Source organism: Chaetodon auriga, chromosome 13, assembly GCF_051107435.1.
Source record: "Chaetodon auriga isolate fChaAug3 chromosome 13, fChaAug3.hap1, whole genome shotgun sequence".
NCBI lineage: Eukaryota > Metazoa > Chordata > Actinopteri > Chaetodontiformes > Chaetodontidae > Chaetodon > Chaetodon auriga.
This window is the reverse complement of record NC_135086.1, coordinates 8,897,225-8,921,573: the sequence shown is the minus strand read 5'-3', so window position 1 is coordinate 8,921,573 and position 24,349 is coordinate 8,897,225. Positions and strand designations below refer to the sequence as shown.

Genomic DNA, 24,349 nt, shown 5'->3' with positions numbered 1-24,349 from the left:
CCATAAAGCCAACAGAAACAATATAACAAATGTGCATTTAGCTCTTTTCATGATTCAGGGGAGGCTATTTTTCACAGTAACATTTTGTCTGCCACCGTAACACATTTACAGTTTTGGACCTGGCTCCACAGCTATAGATTACACTTTGATGTCACTTCTTAGCCATGAAGAAAGACATTAATAATACTCAGCAGTGCAGCAGAGGGTGACTGCATAGACGCAGGGTACGCATCTTTGTAGACTGACAAATCTTTGCAAGTGACACTTTATTTTAACAGCAAATAGCTGCTTTTATATTAGCAGTTTATGATGATTATCTACAATAATTTTTATTCACCACAACATTTACATTTACAAAGTGCACAAAACACATTTGAAGTATATAGTCAGACGAGCCTGCAAGACATATCTATCCTGGCATTTTCTAACCAGAATCAAAGAGATCAGGTGAGAGAGAGAGGGACAGGTAAGAGGTTAGTTTGAAATGTGGCGAGGCAGAACTAGCAGGACAAAGTGAGAGAGAGATAGAAATAGAGAGGGAAAGCAAAAGAGAAAGAGAGAAGCATGAAAGAGTGTCTGTTGCGCCTCCTGATAGACCCAGCTAGGCTATTCATTACTCCCTGAACGCCAGCCAGTGTCAGTTATATTACTGCAAAGCCGTCCCTGACTGACGGCCACGAGTGGGGGGAGAAAAATGGCTGCAAAATACTGCTGAATGCCCTGGGAGAAAACAAGGGAGGGGCTGTGATGGATGGGTGTGTTTGACCCGAGCGGGGTGGAAGGCAGAGACGGGTCTCTTCCAGATGAGACAGGGAGTCGGCAGAGCCCCTGCCCCTCTGCTCACAGCATCCCAGGCTTGTCAGGATGAGAGGCATCTCGCTAAGCTGCCTCCGTCAGTGCTTCTATCACTCGTGTCAAAACAGACGCTCTCCATATTCAACAGATAAAACTGGACCTCACGTGATGGGAATACAGAAGCACAGCTGAGCCATCCACTGAGTTTGTGACAGGCCTGATGTCAGCATGAGGGCAGATAACCCTCACCTCCCTACAGAAGTCCCAAAAACAACATCATGGTAGCATCAGACAGCTGTGGGGTGATTTTATGCCCCATATGGCCTTGCATGCACAGTAAAAACAAACAATCAGAACAGTTTTAGGTTCTCAAAGTATGTGCTGTCTGCAGCCACCATACAAATTTGTGCAGGTCTGTGCAGCTTCTGTCTTTCGAATCAAGGTCTGTGTGTTCTGTTCATTTCCGCACTGAAGCTTTTTAAATACTGGTCATCGAGATGTGTTTGTCATTAAGGCGTGCGTTTAATGTCAGTGAGGAGTCTATATCTTATTGTCATTATCCACTGCATGTTTTTACAAACAGTTCAGAGGAAAGACACACAGTTGTGCATACACTGCACCACACAATGACTTCTCCTTTTACCTGATAAACAAAATTTAAGTATGATGTTTATGTGTAGTTACAACACTATGATAAACATTTGAATATTTAACTTAAAGTTTTAAGTTTAGTCTGAATTCAAATAAATGATGACTAGGGAATGAAAAGTATACACTCAGAAATGGTTGATCAGTATCTTACATTACTAAGATCTTATATATCAGGTTATACACAAAGGTTTTGAACATGCATTACTATCCATATTTATAGTTTTATTGTATTATAATATGACTATCATACCACTGTTATATAACATTTTTGTCTCCAGGTACAGGTGCAACTACGGAATTGTGTCCAAATGGTGTTAGTTAAATTTTATTACCAGAGTTTTTCATTTCCACGGCAAAGAAAAGAAAAAACATGCACATTGAACAAGGGTACAATATCTTTCCTCCTGGCATCCTGTTGTATGCGTGACGTAAATTTCGCTGACGTCACTTGGTTGACGTTTGCGGAAGCAAGTCGATGCTGTAGCCTGTTAACTCAAAACCAAAACAGATGGATGTTATCTTGTTAAATCTCCAATAAAACGCAAATTATTTCAGATATAGCTTTGATTTTGTCCGGTCGACTTACCGGTCGTGTCTCTGTGTGTGTCAGAAGACGGAGGAGTAGATAAACTGCGACTGAGATGGAGGTAAATGTTCAGAATCGAGGAATTAGCTTTAGCCAATCTGCCACAACGTAGTAATGAGTATATAGCATCTTCAAGTTAGCTAATGATGTACTGGTCCGACGTTTGTAACATCGGCGCTAAGATACTCACGTTTAATTGTGAATGGACTTTGAAACAGGGCTGACAACCCTCACAGCCCGCAGCAGGTTCACTTACCCATTATGTGCTGTTTACTCACCGAACTGTATTCCAAACTTCGGTAATTACGTGGGTTGAATGTCGAAAGTTATGTCATTTGGTAAAACAGGCAATACTCTGAAGGGTTAGCGATATATTGTTCTGGTACAGCGGACATATTTTATCCACGTCGGCTTACCCTAAGTCTGCTTTCCGGGTTGGTTCACCCTGCTCGCCTCCGCCATTCAGTGTGCTGGTGAAAACGCTGGCACTTGGAAAGACGAACCTTTTTTAAAGCCCACATTTGTACTTGGCCTATATGTGCCGAATTGAAAAGTGGCTCCTAATAAAGCATAAAAGCTTTGAAAACTTGCGCTGTCAACAATGCAGTTTCACCGGCAATCAGAGCAACATTAAACTTGAGGTTTTTCAAAGGAAATACTGTGCTGACTGTTGACTTTTATCTGGCACGTCTAAGTCAAGTAGTAAAACAAAAAAATTTGCATACCTTACAATTTAAATAGGTCATGATGAGGTAATTTCCTCTTTTTCCTTTCACTAAAACAGGACCCTGGTGGTACCGGAGCAGAGGCTGTGGCTCAGTCACCAGCAGGTGCAGCCAAGTCAAAGGTACTACACATATACAAGCATGTTATTGCTCTAAGTGTCTATCAAGATCTATCATATGTGTCTACATTTGTATACACATGATTCATGGTTAGATATGTACTGATACAGATTCATGTACGTCTCTCTTCCTTGTATTTTATTCTCAGCTGGACACACTCTCCAAAGATGACCTCATCAAGTTTGCCAAGAAGCAGATGGCTGGCATGCAGAAGATGAAGAGCAGATGTGCAGGTAGCTACAAATGCTGTAAACGCTTGTGTTTATGTTTGACTCTTTTGCTCTGTGGGCCAATAGCATATACTATGTGACATTTATATTTCCCTTTTTCAGACTTGGAAAAAGAAGTAGAATCCCTGAAACAACAATCCAAAATCAGTCACAGCAGTTCAGATGACTCCACTCTGATACAGGTTTGTTTGTACGCCAGCATATCGCGTGTCTGCTGTGAATATTCCTCTGTTAACACACTGTACCTCATTTCATATTGCATCATTTATGCTGAATCGTGTGTGTGTGTGTGTGTGTGTGTGTGTGTGTGTGTGTGTGTGTGTGTGTGTGTGCGTGTGTGTGTGTAATAGGAGCTGACTGAGAGGATGGATGCCTTATTACTGGAGAAGGCAGAAACTCAGCAAAGTCTTGCACTATCTCGTAAAGATCTAGAGAAGAATAAGCAGCAAGCCAAGGTGAAACACAAATATTGTATGATGTCTAATGCTGGTTAATCAGTCAGTTTTGCTGAATTCTCGTGTTCTCTGAACACTATGACATTGCACTGCAAAGTCAATTCATTGATGCACGTATGTTTATAATCAAACTGTCATAACCCACCTACATAATTGCTATTTTGTTTAGGATGATTTAGCATTGCTGCAAGGAGAGCTTGACCGCGTCATAGAAGAGCACCAAATGAAGATCAAGACCCTTGAGAGCAGCATTGAGAAATCTAACAACAAACACCAAGAAGAAGTGGCTTATTTCCAGAAGTTACTGAAAGAGCGAGAAGAAAGTGACCGGCAGAGGGAGAGTGAACGAGAGAGGGAGCGCTTGGCTGAACATGCCAGCGCAAAAGAGAGTGCTGAAGAAGTCCACCGTCACCTAGAAGCTCAGCTGGAGGCCCTTCGAGCTGAACTGAAAGCGACCCAAGAGCAAAAATCGCAGGAGATGATCGAGCTGCAGGAGAGGCACCAAAGGAAGTTGACAGAGGCCCAGCAGGAGGTGGAGAACCTGAAAGAGGAGCTGGCTCAGAAGAGTCTGCAGCACGAGGAGGAAATGAGGGCTCTGGAAGAGGATTGCGAAATTGAGAGGGAGCGCCTCCTGTTGCTCCATGAGGAGCTGACGGAGCAGCTCGCTCTCAAAGGTATAACAGCACTTCATTTAGAGCAAGAGTGATGTCACCTTTCCAAGTTATCATACTGTGTGCATACAGCCTTTTGTCATGTAAACATCAGGCTTTTTGTGACAATTGTATTACCAGATATATTACGTATGTGTGCATGTGTTTACATCATTGATGGGATGGAAATTAAAATCATCTTTCAGTTAACATTAGCCTTAAGTTAACATTTGCCTTATTTTTCCAGACAGCTACCTGCAGGATGTGCAAGAGGAAGACGAGGAACCTGCCCGTGGGTCGGGGATTGCCAAAATGCTGGAGCTCTCTGGCTGCAGTCAGGGTGACACCAACCATGCTGATGGAGAGGAGACGGAGGCTGGAAGACTGAAGGCAGCCTTGGAAGAACTTCAAGCCCAGAGCACCATGTTTCAGGATGAGCTCACCCTGCTCAGTAATGTGAAGGGTGAGCTCGAGGCAGAGCTGGAGAGGGTCAGGGAGGAGTTCCAGATGGAGAGAGAAGAGCTGGAGTTCAAAATCAATGAATTGCAGATGAGCCGGGAAAGTGCTCCCAGTGACGCAGCCGTAAGCCTGGACCCTGACCAACAAGCAGTCCAAGAAGAGTTCCAGCAACAGGGTGAAGCACACAAAGATGCAGAGGATACCCTCCAAAGTGAACCCAAAGAGACAGCAGTCAGTCCTGGAGACCAAAACCACTTGAATCCAGAGGAGCTGAGGGCCCAGTGTGAGGCCTTGACCAGAGAGAGAGACTCTGCCCTGGCTGAGTGTCAGCACATGAGAGACATCCTGCATGGTGTGGAGGTAGAGCTGACCGAGAAGACGAAAGATTTTGTTCTTCAGTACAAAGCAATGAAGGAGCAAGGGGCTAACACTGTACAAGAACTCCAGGACAAGATAGAAGAACTTAACCAGGGGAGGGATGATCTGTTGGAGAGGGTGAGAGAGGTTACAGAGGAGAAAAACGGTCTGATAAAGAACGTACAAGACCTACAGCTAAAGCTTGAAGTTTCTGCAGGTGAGGAGCAGAAAAGCCAGTCCTGTGTGGAGGAACAAACAGCTTTAGCCTGTGAACTGAAGCACTCTGTTGAGGAACTGACCAGGCAGAACGAGGAGATTGTCTCCCAACTGCAGATGAAGGAAAACATTACTGAAGACCTGAAAGAGAGGGTCAACACGCTGACTGAAGAGCGAGACAAAATACTCTCCCAGCTTCAGGACAGAGAAGAGGAAATGCAAAAGCTGAACAATGAGAGAGCAACAGAGATGGAGAAGCTGCTGGAGCAGAAAGAGAAAGAGGCACTTTTGTTCAGAGAGGAGAAAGAGAAGGAGATGGAAAGCCTGAAAAAAGAGAAGGAGGATGAAGTGCAACTTTTAACAGAGGAGAGAGAAAAGACAGAAGAGCGCTTGAAAGAGGAGGTGGACAGGAGGCAGGAGACAGTTTCTGCTTTAGAGCTGACCATCAAAGACCTCTCCACAGAGAAGACTGACCTCCATCAGAAACTGGAAGAGGCATCCTCTGTGCTTTCCAAAGCCCAGGAAACAAGGGAGCTTTTGGGCTCCAAGCTGGAAGCCCTGGAGGCTCAGCTGGCGCAGGAGACGTCTGAAAAGAACCACCTAGAGGCGAAGTTGACTTCATTGGCAGAGGAAGCAGAGCAGGCCTGTGCCACCATTAAAGCTCTGCAGGAAAATCAGTCTGAAGTACACAGAAACTCCACCAAAGAAGCTGAGGAGCTCAGAGCTCGTGTGGATGAGCTGGAAAAGGAGAGGAACCTGTTGAGGAGTAGTCTTGAGGAGGCTCAAGGGGTAGTAACATCAGAGGAGGTGCAAAAGGAGCTCCAGGCTCACATCATGGACCTGGAACAGGAGAGGAACATGTTGAGAAACAACCTGGAGGAGGTGGTGAAGGATACCGAAGGCCTGCAGAAAGACCTGGAGGACATGAAGTCAGTCAATGAGAGGATTAATGAGGAGAACAAGAAACTGCAGGCTCACATTTCCCTCATGACTGAGGAGAAAGAGAAGGAGACAGTGAAAATGGAGGGAGGCATGGAGAATATGGAGAAGGTGAGACGAGAGCTCCAAGACCAGCTGACAGAGAAGGATTTTCTCATCTCTCAGTTGAGGAGTGAGATGACTGCTCTCCAGGTGAGTGGAGCTCCTCATGTGTCTGTTTCTCCCATAAAAATGATCAAAATATTGGATATTAGCAAAAAATGTTAGATGGTGGAAGTTTCAAACCAAAAAACAGTAATGATTAACATGTAATTGGAGTGTTTTTTCTTTCTCATGTTTTCTGCTTTTTGCTGCTTTCTCTGCTTTTCCTCTGTCACTCTCTCAGGAGTCTGCTTCATCTGAGGAAAATGGAGAAAGTGAGATCACACAGAAAATAGGTATGGAGGTGACACTCGTCCAGGTTAATGAGTAACATCCATTTCAAACTGCAAGTGATTTCATTAAATACACGGTGCTTGAAAAACACATTTAGTTTCCCTGCTCGTTGGAGCAGGTGATACATCGTAGATTACAAATTCAGACCATTTAACTGCTGCTCCCCTCAGCTCTGCTGGAGAAAGAACACAAGGACAAGGATGAGAAGATGAACAAAATCAAGGCAGTGGCCATCAAAGCAAAGAAGGAGCTGGACATCAGTAAGAAAGAGGTAGAGTGAAGCATAAACTCTAAATATGAGCTTGGTATCCTTTTTTTCAACATGAACATGACATATCATGGAATCATGGATTTATGTCACAGTCAGTTTTATTTATGTTTTACACAATGTCCCAACTTTTTTGGAATCAGGGTTATGGAGGAAATTCTAATATCAAAAAGCATTCAGACTCATTATGCAGTGTATAGCATGGTAAAGTGGTGTTTTACGTTCAGGACACCAGATAGACATGGATTATAGATAGATGCTCGCCTCAGTATTCAGGTTAATCTCTAATTTCCTTGATTTTTTTCCAGGTTGCAACCCTCCAGGAGGAAGTGGAATCACTGAAAGCAGAGAGGGAGAAAGTGAACAGCTCTATGAAAGATATCATCCATGGGGCCGAAGGCTACAAGGTAGGAGACCTGCTAGGATATCCTGTTCAAGTTCTGTAATCCATTAAGTGCTTTTATGTCAACATTATGTACAGATTATAAAAATGCTAAATGCCATAAAGATACTACTGCCCATAAAAGTGCTATTGCCATGGTATTATGAGAGAACTACCACTGTCATATGTTGAATTGCACTTGTCAAATACTGTTGCATAGAAAGGACATATTTGTTAATCTTCACAGTAGGTTCCATAATAGAGCACTGCTTAATATATAATGTAATCAATATTGGCATTGTGTTTGACATGTGAGACTATAGACAACACTCAGAAATATTTACACCGTGCCTTGTTGTAGTTTTCCGCCGGGCCTGATTGAAAATCGCAGAACCGAATGATTAGATTTTCTTGGAAAGAGAAGCCCGACATGAGCTGACAGTTTTTGATCGTTAAACATTTGACTAATTGTATGCGTTGCTAATACACTAATTGGCAAGTGGAAGCATGCTCGCTTTGAACCAGACTTTTTGCGTGATGTCACTCCCAGAGGTCTCCATAAGCAGCCCCCAGACTGCACTGTGCTTTACGACTGTGTCCCCATTAGAGGAGAAACCGCTCTGTTGTGCCTAATGAGAGTTTTGTCCCATACTCTCAGGTAAACGCTGCTGAGATTGAAGATGCATAGTGTTTACCTTCACTGAGCTGTTCAGCCAGCTTCCAGTAATGAATGAATGTGTGTGTGTGTGTGTGTGTGTGTGTGTGTGTGTGTGTGTGTGTGTGTAGAACCTGCAGATAGATTACGACAGGCAGACAGAGCAACTGGATAAGGAGAGAGAGAAGGTGGAGGCGGCAGAGAGACAGATTGCTGAGCTGACCAAACGACTCAGCAGTGCTGTCACAGAGGTAACACAGATACACACTCAATCACACACACCCGCACATCACCCCTAACAAACACACAAACTGCTCTCACCCTCCAGTAAATCTAAGCAGAGCCATTTTGTCCAGCTATACATCTCGCCAATACTTCTCGCATAACTCCGTTTCCATCTGATTTACAGTGAGTCATTTCAGCCGGCGACACTTTACCCAGCTATGCTTGACAGCCCGGCACCCACAAATAGCCCATCAGATGTGACTGGGTGAGCGGGGGAGAAATTTTGTTTATATATTCTTCGCTCCCCAAGCTCATAACGGTTTCTTTCCAATGAGAGAACAACAGGCAGGTAAATGGAGCAGAGTATAGCTTCCATCTGCTGCGTTCTAGTGCAACACAATTTTCTGAGACACGGGTTTATTCTTGTGTGCGCTCGTGGGCCTCAAGGGGGGCCAGGCAGACTGAAAGCTAGTCAGGGATCTCAGAGTACGTCTGGACATCTCTGTTTACCAATCATAGTTTCAGTGTTTAGTTGACAGATGATGGGAGGTAGCTGCTGCTGCTGCTGGTTCAGTGTTCCTTGCAGAGAAAGCCCTCAGAGCCTGCCGCTGTCAGATTTGCATGAATGACTTTCAGATGCGTCACGTGTATTCATGCAGGCTCGGCGCATTTGGCTACATTTTCAGGTGAAAATCTTTAGTCTGAAACATGTAAAACAGCATTTTCTCAGTGGGAAATCTTCTTTTCAATGAGATTTTGCAGGATCATAGAATATTCTCGGTTCATTCTGTTTTTTGGTAAAAGCCTCTTTATCGGCTAACAGGGACAGTAACATGGACTGTCTCTGCTTTTGCAGAAGGACACAATGAGCAGTGAGAAGGAGGACCTGCTGGCCAGTATGGAGACCACAAGGAGCTCAGTGAGGCACCTGGAAGCTCAAAACCAGGAGCTGCAAAGACAGTCAGCCGGTGTGGAAAGAGACCTGCTGGCCGAGAGAGCCATGAAAGAGCAGAAGATCAAGGTAGAAATGAGGAGAGATAGATACTCTTCTACTGTTGTGGACAGACTGTATGAAACATGGCCGTAATCTCCATAACGTCATCCATAGGTTCCTGAAGCTTAGTGACAGTGGCTCCAGCCATCGCCATCTTGGCAGCGCCTGACTTAACAAAACTCCCGGCTATTCCCAAAATGAGCAAAGAGGTGGAGCAAGGGTGGAGCTGAGGCGGGCTGAATGAAGCTTGATTGCTGAAACTTAGCAACGAGCTGTCACTCAAAGCAGCCATGCCCATAATTAAGCATAACTTTAAGTCTTAATATAATCTAAACTATATATATAAATTCATCCCCATGCAATTGTCATGATTAGGGGAATTAGCTATAGAGACCAGAAATGTTTTTTGTACCAGGCTGGAAACATGTTTATTTCCGCCGGTAAGTCAGGCATTTTAATGTGGAGGTCTATGGGGATTGACTCACTTCTGTAGCCAGCCTCGAGCGGCCATTTGAGGAGCTGCAGGTTTTGACACTTTCTCTTTGGCACCCACCTGCAGGGGGTGAAATTTTAGACAAACCTAGTTTGTCTTGACGTATCCTCACATCTTTTTAAACCACTTATAAGACTTACACTACTGAAGGTTTTTAAAGGTTGATGAAATTATATAAATATGAAGTGAACACTGTACAAAACCCATTCGTGTGTGTTTGTGTATGTGTGTTTGCTTGCTTTTCCAGGACTTGTCTTCTGCCATGAAGGAGGTAGAAGAGCTGACAGCCCAGCTCCGCAAGCAGCAGCAGCAGTCTCAGCAGACTGCCCAGGAGCTGGAGCAACTACGCAAGGTACACACACACATACACACACACACACACGCAGCTCCTGAGACACCAGTGTCTCAGAGGGCCTGTCTAGTCAAGCGACTGGACTGGTGATGGCCGGCCTGCAGCTACAGCAGCACCTCTCACAGAGAAAGAAAGCAATTCTAGCCCGCAGCACAGGAGCTGTTGTTTCTTTTCCATTAGTGCAGCCCTGCATGGTTCAGCAGGGTACGTGGAACCTGCCAGGAGGTCTGACTCTGTCATGTGTCCACATTGGTAGCACAGCTAAACAAACATGGCATTTTTGAGGCTGACACTGTGATTCCTGAGAATATAGATAAAAAACCGATGATGCATTGGGCGCTATACATTTTTTAGCGAAGATCATCATACAAAAGATAGACATTTACCAAGGAATTATATCTAAATTGAGCAGTATTATTAGATCATGATCAAAGATAAAAAAAATTCTTGTTAATTTCACTGGGATCACTTAAGTACAGCAGAAATACATTCAGTTTAATAGCCACAAAAATATGTCCTTGCTCTCTCACCACTTTGACTGGACAACATTTAATTGTATGTCCAGAAATGTAATCATTTCATGTTTCAAGAATTTAGCACTTTTAAAGGTCAGGTCCTAAATTGCTGTGAGAGCCACTGAAGGCGCCTTAAGCCTTGCAAGTTCCTCACCAGTCTCACACACAATCACAGATGAAATCTCCTGAAAAACATGTCACATCTATTCTTCTTGCTCTTAAAGTTTGACATCAGTGAAGTGACGGGGAGATGAGAGTTTGGCTTTGTTCACTGTCATGATGTAATATGTTGGCTCTGCCTCTAGGAGGCGCAGCAGAGCTCTCTGCTGGACATGGAGATGGCCGACTACGAACGCCTGGTGAAAGAACTCAACGCCAAACTCTTAGATAGAGATGAGTGTGCTGAGGAGTTGAAGGGCCAGATAAACACACTGACCCAGAAGGAGAACACACTCAAACAGGAAATTGGTATGTGTGAATTGTTCAAGTACGATGTATTAACTCCTTTATCCTTTATATATATATATATATACACACACGGGAAAAAGATGTCCTGAAATGAAAAGCCTACAGCATGTATTTCACCTAAACTGTCTTTACTTGTCTGTGTGTGTGTGTGTGTGTGTGTGTGTGTGTGTGTGTGTGTGTGTGTCTGCATACATGTGTCTGCGCATGTGTATTTGTGTCTCCAGAGGCTTTGAAGTCCCAGCTGGACCAGGGGGAGGAGAAGACCTCCAAGATGAAACAGCTGCTGGTGAAGACCAAAAAGGACTTGGCCGATGCCAAGAAACAGGTCTGTTTCTGTGTGTGTGTGCATGTGTGTGTGTGGTTGTGTGGGTGTGTGGGTGTGTGTAACACTGCTGCCTGATGAATGTAAATAGTGTTATGCAACCATGTGTGGGCATGATTGTGGGAGAGGCCTTGGAGATGTTGGGAAAGTTAATCATTTGTTTGTTGCCATGTTCGAGTACATGGGTGTATTCATTTACAATTTCTGTGTGTGTGTGTGTGTGTGTGTGTGTGTGTGTGTGTTGTGCGTGTTGTGCATACGTGCAGGAAAGCTCCCTCATGATGCTGCAGGCCTCTCTGAAAGGGGAGCTGGAGGCTCACCAGCAGCAGTTAGAAAGCTCCAAGGTAACACGGCCAGCACTTCCTAGAAGACCTTTTGTCAGCGATACATTTTCATGAAATCTGTACTTTTACAAATCAGAATTTCAGTCCTACGCAAGTCACACGTTGAAGTGTGTGTGTGTTTGTGTTTTGAGATCGAGGTGTGCGAGCTGACGGCCGAGCGCCATCGTCTGCAGGAGCAGCTGAGGTCTGCGGTGGAACAGCAACAAAGAACCGGCAGCTCCCTGCAGCAACGCATCAGCAGCCTGCAACAGGAGAGAGACACTGCTAAGGTACACACACACTTTAAATGTGTCATTTGTCACACACAGAGCAGCGAACAGCTCCACCAGAATGGAGTAAGAGTAAAGTGCATTACCAAAGATCACATCAGCAGTTTCATTTGAGATGCTGCAACAGTAGGAGACACTGCCAACTCTGATGAATTTAATGGAAGGTTGCAGCAGCTCGTACTCAGTACTTACAGAGAGCAGTGTTATATAGGGCTGCAACTCGTGACCATTTTCATTATTAAAATCTCAATTATTTTTGATTAATCGTTTCTTCTTTGCGACGTCAAAAAATTGTGAAAAATACTCGTTTCAGGTTTCAGGTTCATAGGGCGACAACTTTTAATTGCTTGTATGCTTTGACCGAAGGCCTTTCAATCATAGTGATATGAAAAGAGAAACTACTGTATGTTTTCATATAAATAGCTGTAATTAACTTACAGTTCTCAGAAATCGGTCCAACAATCCTCTTCACTCCTCACTAATGTCCAAGATTGGTAATAAAAAACAGTACAATGTAAGTGAAACCTTGTGAGGTGGACATGCAAAATGAAATGCATGTGTAAAGTCATAGAGTGGTCATCGATCAGATCATTGAACGATGTTGAAAAATGTAATTCACTGTGTATCTCTCCTTAATCTTTGTGCTGCTTCCAGGCTGAGCTTATGGCAACAGCCGGTGAATTTGAGAGTTACAAGGTGCGAGTCCACAATGTGCTCAAACAGCAGAAGAGCAAAACCACTGGCCAGAGTGACGGAGACTCTGGTAAATTAGAGAGGTAAGGACAACACCTAGTAGTATACAGACATAACAAGAAATATAACTATACAAAGGCTGCATTTCTAGATGTTTTCAAGCCAAAACAAACAAATAATTACTTCATAAATATTGCATATTGTGTAAAAGCAAAAGCTATTTGCGTTGTCAGTGCTGAGATAACCCAGCTTGTATATCTCAGGTGCAAAAGCAGCTGCTCAGTGAAGCATATTTAAGTCAACACTAATTAGCAGTATGAGCCAGTTAACACTGCAAGACTGTTATGTGAGGATAATGAATATGTGGTGTGTCTGGCAGGGAGCAGTTGTCTTCTCAGGTAGAACAGCTGAGGTCGAGGCTGGCAGAGAGCCATCAGAACCTCCAGAGCAGCACAGCAGAGCTGCAGCAGCTCCAGACTGAGCACGACACTCTGCTGGAGAGACACAACAAAATCCTCCAGGAAACCATTAGCAAGGAGGCTGAGCTCCGCGAGAGGTGACCCTGTCTTTCCTTGAACTTACCATACTGTCATGCTGATGTATGTTCTCTCACGGTCCCTTTGCCTCTGTGATTTGTTATAACTGTTTTCTCTATTAAATATATTTTCCAGTAGTTTTCACTGAACAGTCTGTAAGTTCTTCCCTCAGTCTCCTCTCACTCTGTCTCCACCTCCAGGCTGCTGTCGGTGCAGTCGGAGAACGTGGCTCTGCGGTCAGATCTGTCCCAGGCTCAGGCTGACCTGTCCTCCCAGGTCGAGACCCAGCGGCAGACCTACAGGGAGCAGCTGAGGAAGCTGCAGGACGACCACCGGGCCACTGTGGAGACCCTGCAGGGCCAGCTGACCCGCGTCGAGGAGCAACTCTTCACCCTGCAGAGCCAGAACAGTAAGCGTGGAGGCAAATCTCAAACGCAATCCGTTTAAATTTATCAAGCTAGAAGTGCCTCATTCTGTCCACGGAGTAGCAGTGGAGATATAAAATAGACAACAGGAAGCTCAAGGGGTGCATGATTGATATCTTATAAAGAGATCCGTGAAAGCATCAAGTGCGTTGAACTTTTCCATCTTGTTTACTCGGCTTTTCTGGTGTGTTTACCAGAAGAGCGGCACTGAAAGCTCATTCATCACCTCCCACACAGCTGCCCTCTGGAGTCAAACAGCAAATACACACATAGTAATGACTAGGAAAGGGATGTGTGTGTGCGTGTTGCTTCTCTGTCACTTCATTATGGCCAGGTGTTGGCGAGGCTCCTCAGCTCTGTTCCCGCCTCTCAGTGGGGCAAACAGCTCACTGTGGCATCTGGAGAGGCTCATCATTAGCGGCTCACACATGGAGTAGCCCGGTAAAAAGAGCCAATATTACTGAAAGTCATATTTGAGCGTTTTCACCACTATATTTGGCTTTCATGGCAGTTAGTTCGACATCTGTGTGATTTACCGGCCCTAGTGGGCAGGTGGGTCATAAAGCTGCTGGACGCCTGGACAATTTTTACTGGCTTCATATTTTTTTTTATGAATCACTTGTAACAAACAGTAAAATTGATCTATATTCATTGACATGTTTTGCGCCATTTACTCTTTAATCTAAACAATCAAACAGTACATAAACACAAACTGCAAATATTCAATCTAAAAACAGTTTGTTTTTTTTACAAGAAACCAATGGAGGCAGCAGCTTTTTCTGCTGTACGCACTCTTATCTGTGGATCGTATCATGTCCAGGAAATTCATTCCTCTGTGAATAGATGGCCTTTTTCCCTATTGCTGTCTTCTACGACTACAGCTTGATTTATCTTGAAACTGTCCTCTCGAGTGCTGAGCCTGTAACAGATTTGATCGATTATACCTGCACACATCCTCTCTGTAATAAGGAGTGTCAGCCATCAGGAAATCATAAGTGTAATTGTTAGTATTCTGAATCCTGCTCAGACGACAAAATCTGGTCAAACTCTTATGCATTTATGCACAGAAAAAGAAAGATACGTGCACGTAGCAGGACTTCAGTGTCCCGCTCCTCTCGCTCAGCTGCACAGGGTGAGGAGGCAGAGCGCCAGACTGGAGGTGGGAAGGTGAGGGGGATTGTTTGGTGTCTGCTCTTTTGGTTCAGTCTCAGGTCCATTAATCACAATCTTCTCTTTTGTCCACCCACTCCCTCAAGCGCCTCACCCTTCTCTCTGCACACTTGTTGTCATTGTGTATGCCGGCTGAATGGTGAACACCGGAGTGTGTCTGGTGCCCCCTCATGTCACAATGAAGTAGGACACTCACTTACGATTGTGGTCGATGAAGTAGGGATTGTGTTTGGTGTGGTAAGGGATTGATCGTTGTTGTTGTTGTTAATTACAGTGACAGCTGGTTTAGTAAAAATCTATTTCATGATTCAAACCAAAGATAATTATAAATACAGTCAACACACTGTTTAAGACATGATCACTGACAGCAGAAGACCACTGGAGTTGACACTAACCTCGTTTTGCAGAGAACTAAACTAAAATTTAAAGAATAGTTTAAAGTACATCCCTTTAAGTCAAAAACTAGGTTTATTGAAAGCTTGTATGTTGCTTGTTAACATGCTCGTATTCACCTGCTAGAAAATTTGCTCTCCCACAAACCTTTCCACTCTCTCAGTTTCAGTGTCGGCCCAGTCTGGACGTAAGCCCCTGGCATCAGACCCCCAGCGCAGAAACGTGGATCAGAACCAGGCCGGGCTGGGACTGATGGCCCTCAGTGACCTCCAGTCTATGGCCAGGGAGGAGGGCGAGGGCATGGAGACCACAGAGACTGAGAGCCCCTCTCCTGCTCTGACGCCGCTGCCCTCTCTGGAGCATCTTCTCACATCCCCAGACCCCAAACAAGGTATGTTAGAGGGAAGAGTTGCCACTTTTAACAATTATTCAGTTTATAAAAGCACCATGTGCAGTACTTCACCTGTCATTCAGTCTCTGACTCAAACATGGCAGTCAGAAACAGTACTTGGTTACTCATCCTTGACACCTGAGCTGAGGCACATCCACCTCTATGCCCATGACTTTCTCAAACCACGACCGTTGACTTGTCCGCGTCTTTTGGTTTGGTGTGTAGAGCCATTTGTGTGGACGGTGGAGCCAACCAAAGAAGAGCTAAGTCAAAAGCTGAGCACAGCCACCCGCAGCATGGAGCACATGAACAGCCTCCTGCATGAAACTGAGGCCACCAATGCCGTTCTCATGGAGCAGATCACAGTATGTGTAATTACACACACATACACACACACACACAGGCAGAAAATGCAAACATATCAATCTGTTTAATTTCACAGCAAATGCTTTGAAAATTTCTTGATACCTGTATAATTTCAAATTACTCATTATTTATAAAGTATATTTTAAAACACGCCTCTGAAGTATTTAATTTTTTATCAATAGGGGTATGTAATGTTCAATACTAGGCATGAATTGACGTACATTAGTCCATATTTGATCTCAGATTTCATTTAATTGGAGACAAACAGAAACTGACATTTGTTTGGCAGCCGTGTAAAATCACATCAGTGTTTCATTGGTGTTTGGTGTCCTAACATAGGCATTTTGGAAATGGTGTAATAACCACACGTTACACTGGCCGGTAAGCCCCAACAGTGACATCGAACAGCCTGGCGTTGTTCACGGTCCCCTCTTTGTCCAGGAGAAAGTAGAACTTGTGTCCTTTGATCCTGAGAGGGATGAAGGAGGGGGCCTCATGCCTGTGAGCGTGACAGGCGACCTGGGACAGCGGGACTGTTATTCTCTGCCCTCGGCCTGGTCCCAAAGGTGACTGCGTGCAAACTGTCACCATCGTCCCACCTTTGTGTAAAACCACCTGGCTGACAGAGCGCCGGCAAAAGAGAAGACCGAGCCCGGCTATCCCTGCTCCTATCGCCAGGCATCCCAGCGTGAAGCCGTACCTCCAGGCGTTTGAGCCCAGGTTCATTTCAAAACTCCACATCCCAGCCAGCCCTGTGGTGGTGGGCGCGATGGCTTTCCGTTTCTCCGTAGAAGCCCGCGTGTCTCTGAGCCCGGTGTAAGCGAAGTGGCCCAGGTACGTCCAGAAGAGAAACTGCCCGCCGCAGAAGAGGGACAGGAGGCGGAAGAAGCGGCTCCTGTCGTGCTCGAACAGGGTGACGTCCCTTGAGGGCTGGGTGGAAGTGCAGAGGCTGCGGCGGCCCACCAGCTCTCTATGAGCGACACCGAGGCGGCTTGTGTGGACGAATATCCTGCTGCACAGACCTGCCAGAGAGGTCTGTGGAGACGCATTTCCAATGACTTTTTGCTGAATACTAACGAGTCGAAGCTGTCTGGAGTAACACTCCAGAGCCCCGCAGAGCAAACGCTGTAAACCCATTTCTCACAGCGAAAAACGACAAAAATCCTCACAAAACTATTTGATCATTCAACTACGATAGTGTACACCCGGAAATCGTTCTTATTACTCGCGTTTTAACGCTTCTCTGCCAACACAGTAGGGCGCTGCACCACAGAGGGCGCCGCCATGTTTGTTATGTGTGACGTAACATTCGGTTACGGAAAGCAGCGCCGACCAAAATTAATTGCCGCTCATTAAACGGTCGAATATACTATAAAAACCAAGAAAGGAAAAATGTTTTAATGACTATTAAAATATATTAACGAATGTTTGATGATGTTACATGGAGGAACTTTGTCAAAGCTGATGGTTTTGTCGTTTAAAGCCGCTGATACTTTCTACCTGCTAGCTGTTGAAGAGTGAGCTGCGTCGTCTGGAGCGAAACCAGGAGAGGGAGAAGAGCGTGGCCAACCTGGAGTATCTGAAGAACGTCCTGCTGCAGTTCATCTTCCTGCGATCCGGCAGCGAGAGGCAGGCGCTTCTGCCTGTCATTCACACGATGCTGCAGCTCAGCCCAGAGGAGAAAAGTAAACTGGCTGCCATTGCACAAGGTAAGCAAGTCATTTTATTTTAAAGGTTTATCACATGAGATCTAAACTAAAATACACATAAAGAATAAGTCAGTACTGTTTAGAAAAAAATAGCAATCCGGCCACTGACCAGACTGCTTATCTGCTGCAGTATTTAAGAGCACCAAATCTCTTGTTCTGTTTTTAGTTTTCCTCACCAGGTTAGTGAAGTGCAACAGAATTAACTGTCAGTGATGATTCTTTGATCTCCTTCGTGCAGGTGAGGAAGAGGGGTCTGGGAATCGGGGCTCAGGCTGGACCTCCTATCTCCACAGCTGGTCTGGGATCAGGTAGACTTAATGATCGACCAACCCGATAAAAACAATAGGATGAGGAGGAGGAGGAAGAGGACAGATGTTACTGGGCCTTTTTCTGAAAACCCATACTAAGCAGTGATGCTTGACATAGTGGCAAAAGCGGAAGCTTAACTGGGGCATTTACCAACACGGGCCAAGGGACCAAGGAATGTATCAGATAAGAACAAGGAAGTGTGTGTTGCAGAAATCCAACCAAACATTTGACATGAAGATTGATTTGAATTTGCGGTGCAATAGTTAGACGAGTCTCTTACCAATGAATGTTAACTGTGACAAAGTTCTGTCTTCCTTACTCTCACGATTGACACATATTTATAACAAGCTTTACTGGACGTGAGGTTTCTCCTCCTTGACGCGGGGCTTATTAGGCATCATTAGCAGTACGAAAACATTGTGAGTGGATATAATACATTATTTGTATAACACGATATAATCACAGCATTGTACAAAGCACAAGATGTGCAAGAATTGTGGGATAACTGCATAGTTAGCGGCATGATATCACAACATTTTACTTGACTTCTAATGGGCTTGCGCTCTGTAGCACGGTGCACTTAAAGGACTATGCTCAAGTTTAGCTCATTTGGTACAAATCACACACGCTTTACACGTCTTTCAACGGTTTCCAAGGGCATACTGAAGCTTTGAAAGATTTTTCAATGTGTTTTAATCACCTCAGAGGCAGCCATTCTTTTCTATTCTGTGCATTAAGAAAATCAGCATGAAGTTTGCACGATACATCAGAGAAAACATCTTCTCTGCTTTTATTTTTGCCAACTGTTGCGTTGAAGAAGAAAAAAAAGCTCAAACTTAACGTGTTTTGGAAAACAATCAGCAGTTGTGTGAAGTCTGTGTGATTTTACTCACTGGGCTGAAACGTGCTAAACCTCCGCTGCGGCCCATTTCAGTCTTTCTGGTATGTCTATCATAATCTCAGTTCAGTACGAAGGAGAGCGCGTTCTTACATTCTCAGGTTCACCTGACCAACATGACTGACACCACATGATCATAAAGAGCATCTTTAGACATTTTTCTGACTGATTTTGCAGTTGTTCACTAATGCCTCACACTCTGAAATCAGGAGCAGGTGTATTTTCTTTGAGCTTTGATTCATATCCTGTAGCGACTGTTGATTTGTGGTTTTATTCTGGTTACTGTGTAATTTGTTGTTACTGTGTGTTGTGGTTGTTATTATTTAATGCCAAATCATTATCGTAATGGTTTCTGTGAGTATTTTGGGAATACTTTATGACGCGTCAGTTGTTGTGCTGCTGTTTAATCACTGGACATGAAAGATTTGTTGCGACTTCATCTGCACCGCTGTCTCGTTGAAGGACGGCCCCCATGACAGCGGGCACACCCAACCTGCTAAAGTGTCCTTGAGCAAGACTCCCTATCAGACCCCTGGGTGCTGCTTTTCACAGTGCCTGGCCACGACCTCTGACCTCCAAGTGAAGCACACATCCACCCACATCACACGAGTCCATTTTTGCTCGCATCCTACCAATGAAGGAGATAACTGGCTTGTTCGTTTTCTCATTCCAGTGGCAGCTTTTTGTGATTCCTTCAGCGTAAGTGAATGTATTTGTATCTACAGTTCTTATATGTTTTGGTTGTTAACCTCAGCAGAAGCTATGGAGAGATTACTGTAACCGCAAAATCTTATCTGGGTAAGAATGAGGGAGCATTTCCAGTATAACTAGTTCACTGTAGAACACATTACAACAACTAGTTATTTCCGCCTGTAAACTAAAATAAACTCAACATGGATGAAAATGTTTCTGATTGCTTTGCGTTCAGCTTTGCATGTTCATTCATTATGATGCATTTTGACATTTGCATCGACAGGTCATTACGAGCATCGGCAGTGTTAACATTTCCCCTCCTGTTTTCAGGCCTGTGAATCCTTAATTTTATTGCTCGAACATCATCAGTTTCTCAACTTCGGTCTGTTTGGAGTGTGAGCTCATGTACAGTAGCCATAGTTTTTTTTTAGCTGTTGTGCATTTTTTCCTGCTATGAAAGACCTCATCCCTCCAGTGAGAGGGAAGGGGGTGCAGGGGCTCTCCTTAAAAGGAAATATATGTGGTTTCTAGTATCATGACGCAGCCAGGGGAGGAAACAACAAATTACAGCCACTGGAAGGAAAGGTAAACATGCTATTATCTGCGCTCTCCTCCCTGGAGAGCAGCACCATCATTAACACCTCACTGAAGCTTTTCTTCCTATTATTTTTTCCTATTCGTTTTATCCTCTAAACTCGTTTTGCAGATCCTTGCAGAGAGGTGGCAGGAAGCACATTCTTTCCATTAAAATGTGTCTGTAACAACCCGTGGATGACTTTTTCAAAACCTCGCTATGAAGATCTTGATGTGGGATGTGTGTTTCCTCATGGCACCCACTCGCCATGTTGAACTTCTGGATAGTTTTCGGCGGCCAGAAAATGAAAAGTCAGACTTTCCATATATCCTGAACTGATGCTTCACATAGACCACAGAGGATGCGGGAGCAGCATCCTGCATCAGTGTGTTGACGAATAACGTTTAATCTGTCGATACAAACACGTCTTTGCGCTGAGCTCACAGGGCGGGTCTTGTCGTTCTCTGGCTTTGAAACCGAAATTGTAATTCTCCAGCGGTGGAACCTCACAGACTGAACGAGAAGCTGCCGCAGATACACGCAAAAACAGCTGGCGAGCGCTCTGGCCTTCAAAATAAAAGCATAGTCTGTTCTGTTAAATGTGAGCCTGTTTGTCTCGATGGGTTATGGATTGGTCTAATTAGTGCCATTAGAAATGTGGTGTGAAGCCCCGGTTGTGTTTGTTTTTTTCTATTGCTATTTTTAAAAATATCTTTTTATTTGCACATAACAAAATTAGCTGCTGATAGAAAGAAAATAACCTTGAAAAAAGTGTCAAAATTTCAATAATTTACATGGCTGGCAGCAGGCCCTTTTCAGATGTTACTGTCAGGTGTAACTAATGACAGTAACAATGGCTTTTTTTCTGACTGGGCCTGAGTCTGACAGTGAGCCAGAATGCACAAAAGCAGAGCCCCAAAACTGAAACGGCTAAATGGAATTCAACCATTATCAATTCTATTGTTTACACGTGATGACTGTGACATGTCAAAATGTCCTTTGTGGAAAAATCAGTAGAATTGCTTCTATGTTACAGCATAGCTCAAAACCGGGGATCAACACTGACTTTTGATTGTGAGCAAATCTGCTTTCAAGACAGTCACAGTTTGCTGAACAGACATGAAATCAAAAAAGTATTATGATCTGCCATTATCCAAACAAAAAACTGATATAAGGTTCAAGATTCAAAGTTCAGCTTCATTGTCATGATACAACACAGGATTGCACCATGAAATGTAGGTGCAGCTCCTTCCATGCAACAAATATTCAAATTTTTGATATGTACAAAGCAAAAATAAAAGGAGCATCAAAGGAAGGAATTAACAGGAAAACTAAAATTATATTTACAAGGAGGTCATACAGTTATATATATAAAGTACAAATATGCCTATACATGTATAAACACTGAAAATATGTAGAGAATGTGCAACACAGTACATCTGTACTTGAAAACATATTGTGCACAGACACAGGAGAAGATTTCCACCTTCACTGTGCTTTATTTTTCATTTCTTTGGAATATTACATCATCTTTGTAAAATCATTACGCCTACCTATGATGTATCATGCAGATCAAAAACTATATACTTGAATGTGTAGACATTTCCATTATTTTATTTTGTTAGTATTTTGATGAAATTTTGTTTTTATTGACTTACTTTAGATAGCTGAACTTTGGTGACAAGCTTAGAGAATTAAATTTTATTTTGAAAGTCAAAAGCGGAAGTGGAATATTCCGGTGAGTCTGTCTTGACGGCTGGTGAACTGAGGCGAGGCCCGTTTTCGCCATTCTTCCCACTGTATGAAGACCAACACTGGCCAACGCTACATCCCAGACTGGACAACATCTGGACATCTGCAGCTGAAGTCTGAAAGCTCAAGCCTGGTCCGGGAGGGAGCGGCATGATGCTCGGCATTACGGAAATGACAAACGGGTGAGTGAGAAGTTTTGAAGTGTTTCCCTAAACCAGACATTCTTGCCTGATAAGTTGGGAAGTTGACAGTTTTTCGATGGACGGGGGTGAAAAAAACGCAGCCCCGGTATGTTCCATTCTCTCATGGATGATTCAGTCATGACAAACCCCATTTAGAAAGCTGCCAGTTTAACGGTGCTTGTATGTATGGGAGAAAATGGCTTTTATCATTCAAAGTTTAAGTGCATTAGCGACACACTAGGTAGCTGCAGCTAATGTACTTTAATGTTGTATAGCTACAATCTGAACTTGGTCACTTGAACTGCTCGCTAGCGCCCCCCATCGTGTTATTAATGGATTTCCAGAGGTCATATGTTGGTTTGAGATGTTGAACTGTCGATCAGCTTTTACAGACTGGAGTTTGGGGTGAAAAGCCTCCGTTCGCGGAGTTTACTTTAAAGTTGTTATTGTTAACAATGCAACAAATTTGATATGGATCTTTAATGGAGCATAAGATGTCAGATAGCTAATTTACTTAGCAACTGACAGCTAGCTGAATTAGCTAACCTAGCTCTGTTGTTTCTTAGCAGCTCTACCAACTTCCGTTTTAAATATCAGGAAGATTAATGAAGTTTTGCTGATTTGAATTCGGAATTAATTATTTTATGACAGATTCAGTAATAGCCAGAAGAATTATCTGACTATCTTTTCATAAGGGGGCTAACTGGTGCGGGCACACACACACACACACACACACACACACACACACACACACACATATTTTGTCAAGTGATTGCATCATTAAAGCTTCTGATTGCTTTCTCAATTAGATTTTTTTTAATCAGTTTTTAATCGGTCTTTCGTTTCACTCATTCATTCATTTTTATCACTGATCCATTTAAAAAGCTGGAACCAGCAAATGTTTGACATGTTTTATGAAAAAAAAAGACTGAAATGATAAATTGGATGTCAAAATAGTTCTCAATTAATTGTCTTTCAATTGACGGTTGCCCACACTAATTGCAGGTTCAATAATAAAAAGCCAAAATATCTTTAAAGGCTTGACTTGATATGTTGATGTCAACTTACACTCGCACATTAGACAGAAGTGACAGCACACAGAATAGCAGAGGAAGAAATTTAAAAGAAGGAAAGAGGATGTTCCTCCATTTTCTGCTGATCAACCTCCTCCCTGCGCAGGAATGTCCACACAAACTCACTGGACAGTAGTTACTGCTTTCCAAACCACTTCCTGACCATCCAGTCCCCGGGGACGGCCGTTCAGAGCTGTGTTTTTTCCACTGGTGTGAATGCTGCTGTGTGCACTGCGCAGTTAATTATGGCATGGGATGAATCTGGCTTTCATAAAGCGCCATGGACACTGAAAGCTCAGAGGGAGAGTCTCTTAAAGGCCCGAACATTGCTGCATTCCCAACGCATTACACTTTTATCTGACTTCACACTGTGTTGATACAACTGGAGCTTAGAAGAATGTCCCTGTCTCCAGTGTGGACTTGTCCTTGTTTGGAAGAGCGGGGAACTTGTGTGATGCAGGATTTGGACTGTCTGCATTAGATTTCAGAAACTCCTACTTCATACACTTGAGTGTGAAATGTTTATTGCAACTCACGCATCCTGTATCTTATTAATACTGCGTTGAATTATCGACTTTTAACACGAGGTACAATGGGCTTCAATAGTAGCTCAAGTTACTGAGGTTTCATCGGAAGATGTGGGTGTCCCGTGATCTTAATCCTCTGGAAGCACAACAAAGGCCAACCAGTGTGTACACAATATAACACATTTACTGTGACGCAGGTCTTTTATTAGTATCAGTAGTAGATGTCTGCTTTCTGCAAGAATGAACAGAAAAACAGTAAAATTGAATCTGTGAAAAAGCGTTTTTAATGGATAGAATTGCTGCTTTCATTCATGATACATAAGGTCATTCTCTACACAAGGACGTCCTGTCATATGCATCACTCTGTATGACATGTTTTAAAATGATGAGGTGTTAAATTAGAAGTTCGAGTCAGAAATTTGACTTCTTAGCTAATGCTAATGCTACGGACATTGCAGCAAATGCTGGAGAAGCGAGAGGAAACGTGTGGAAAGAACGGCTGTTTAACTGCGTGTCACATACTGTAGAAGAAAACCGAAGCAGACAGCACAGACATAAGATAACAAGTCATTCCTGTTGTTTTGCTTCAACTGTGTGGTACTGAAATGTCAGAAAGTCAGTCTTGTATAAGTACTAAGTATTTGTACTTGGTCTTAAAAGAGTGATATTGGTGCATCCCTCGTCATAGTATTGACTTGCGGTGTAGGTTGTTCCTGTTCATGCTGGCCCACACCGCCGTGAAACTAGAAGTCA

The 24,349-nt window shown here is 43.7% G+C and overlaps 3 protein-coding genes across 4 annotated transcripts in view; 2 read left to right on the top strand and 1 right to left on the bottom strand.

Moving 5' to 3' along the window:
* The first annotated feature begins 1,887 nt into the window (after positions 1–1,887).
* Positions 1,888–19,699, top strand: gcc2 (GRIP and coiled-coil domain containing 2). The gene is made up of 24 exons (XM_076746795.1): positions 1,888–2,093; positions 2,817–2,879; positions 3,026–3,110; positions 3,210–3,289; positions 3,458–3,562; positions 3,732–4,236; positions 4,460–6,375; positions 6,569–6,620; positions 6,789–6,889; positions 7,195–7,293; positions 8,055–8,174; positions 9,005–9,169; positions 9,883–9,987; positions 10,808–10,970; positions 11,195–11,295; positions 11,559–11,636; positions 11,768–11,905; positions 12,560–12,681; positions 12,978–13,154; positions 13,335–13,543; positions 15,286–15,513; positions 15,739–15,878; positions 17,387–17,588; positions 17,827–19,699. The coding sequence occupies exons 1-24, from the start codon at positions 2,088–2,090 to the stop codon at positions 17,898–17,900; spliced, it is 5,034 nt and encodes a 1,677-aa protein (XP_076602910.1). The 5' UTR covers positions 1,888–2,087; the 3' UTR covers positions 17,901–19,699.
* On the bottom strand, positions 15,949–17,172 carry tmem223 (transmembrane protein 223). Its single transcript, XM_076746796.1, has one exon. The coding sequence runs from the start codon at positions 17,014–17,016 to the stop codon at positions 16,249–16,251; it is 768 nt and encodes a 255-aa protein (XP_076602911.1). The 5' UTR covers positions 17,017–17,172; the 3' UTR covers positions 15,949–16,248.
* Positions 19,700–21,794: 2,095 nt separating the features above from the next.
* Positions 21,795–24,349, top strand: part of lims2 (LIM and senescent cell antigen-like domains 2) — a 28,249-nt gene continuing 25,694 nt past the window's right edge. Inside the window, exon 1 of one of the 2 annotated variants that reach the window (XM_076747177.1) lies at positions 21,795–21,996. In XM_076747177.1, coding sequence (XP_076603292.1) covers positions 21,965–21,996 — 32 coding nt within the window. In that variant the 5' untranslated portion in view covers positions 21,795–21,964. The remainder of the gene's footprint in view (positions 21,997–24,349) is intronic. The other variant, XM_076747180.1, reaches the window with a different exon arrangement.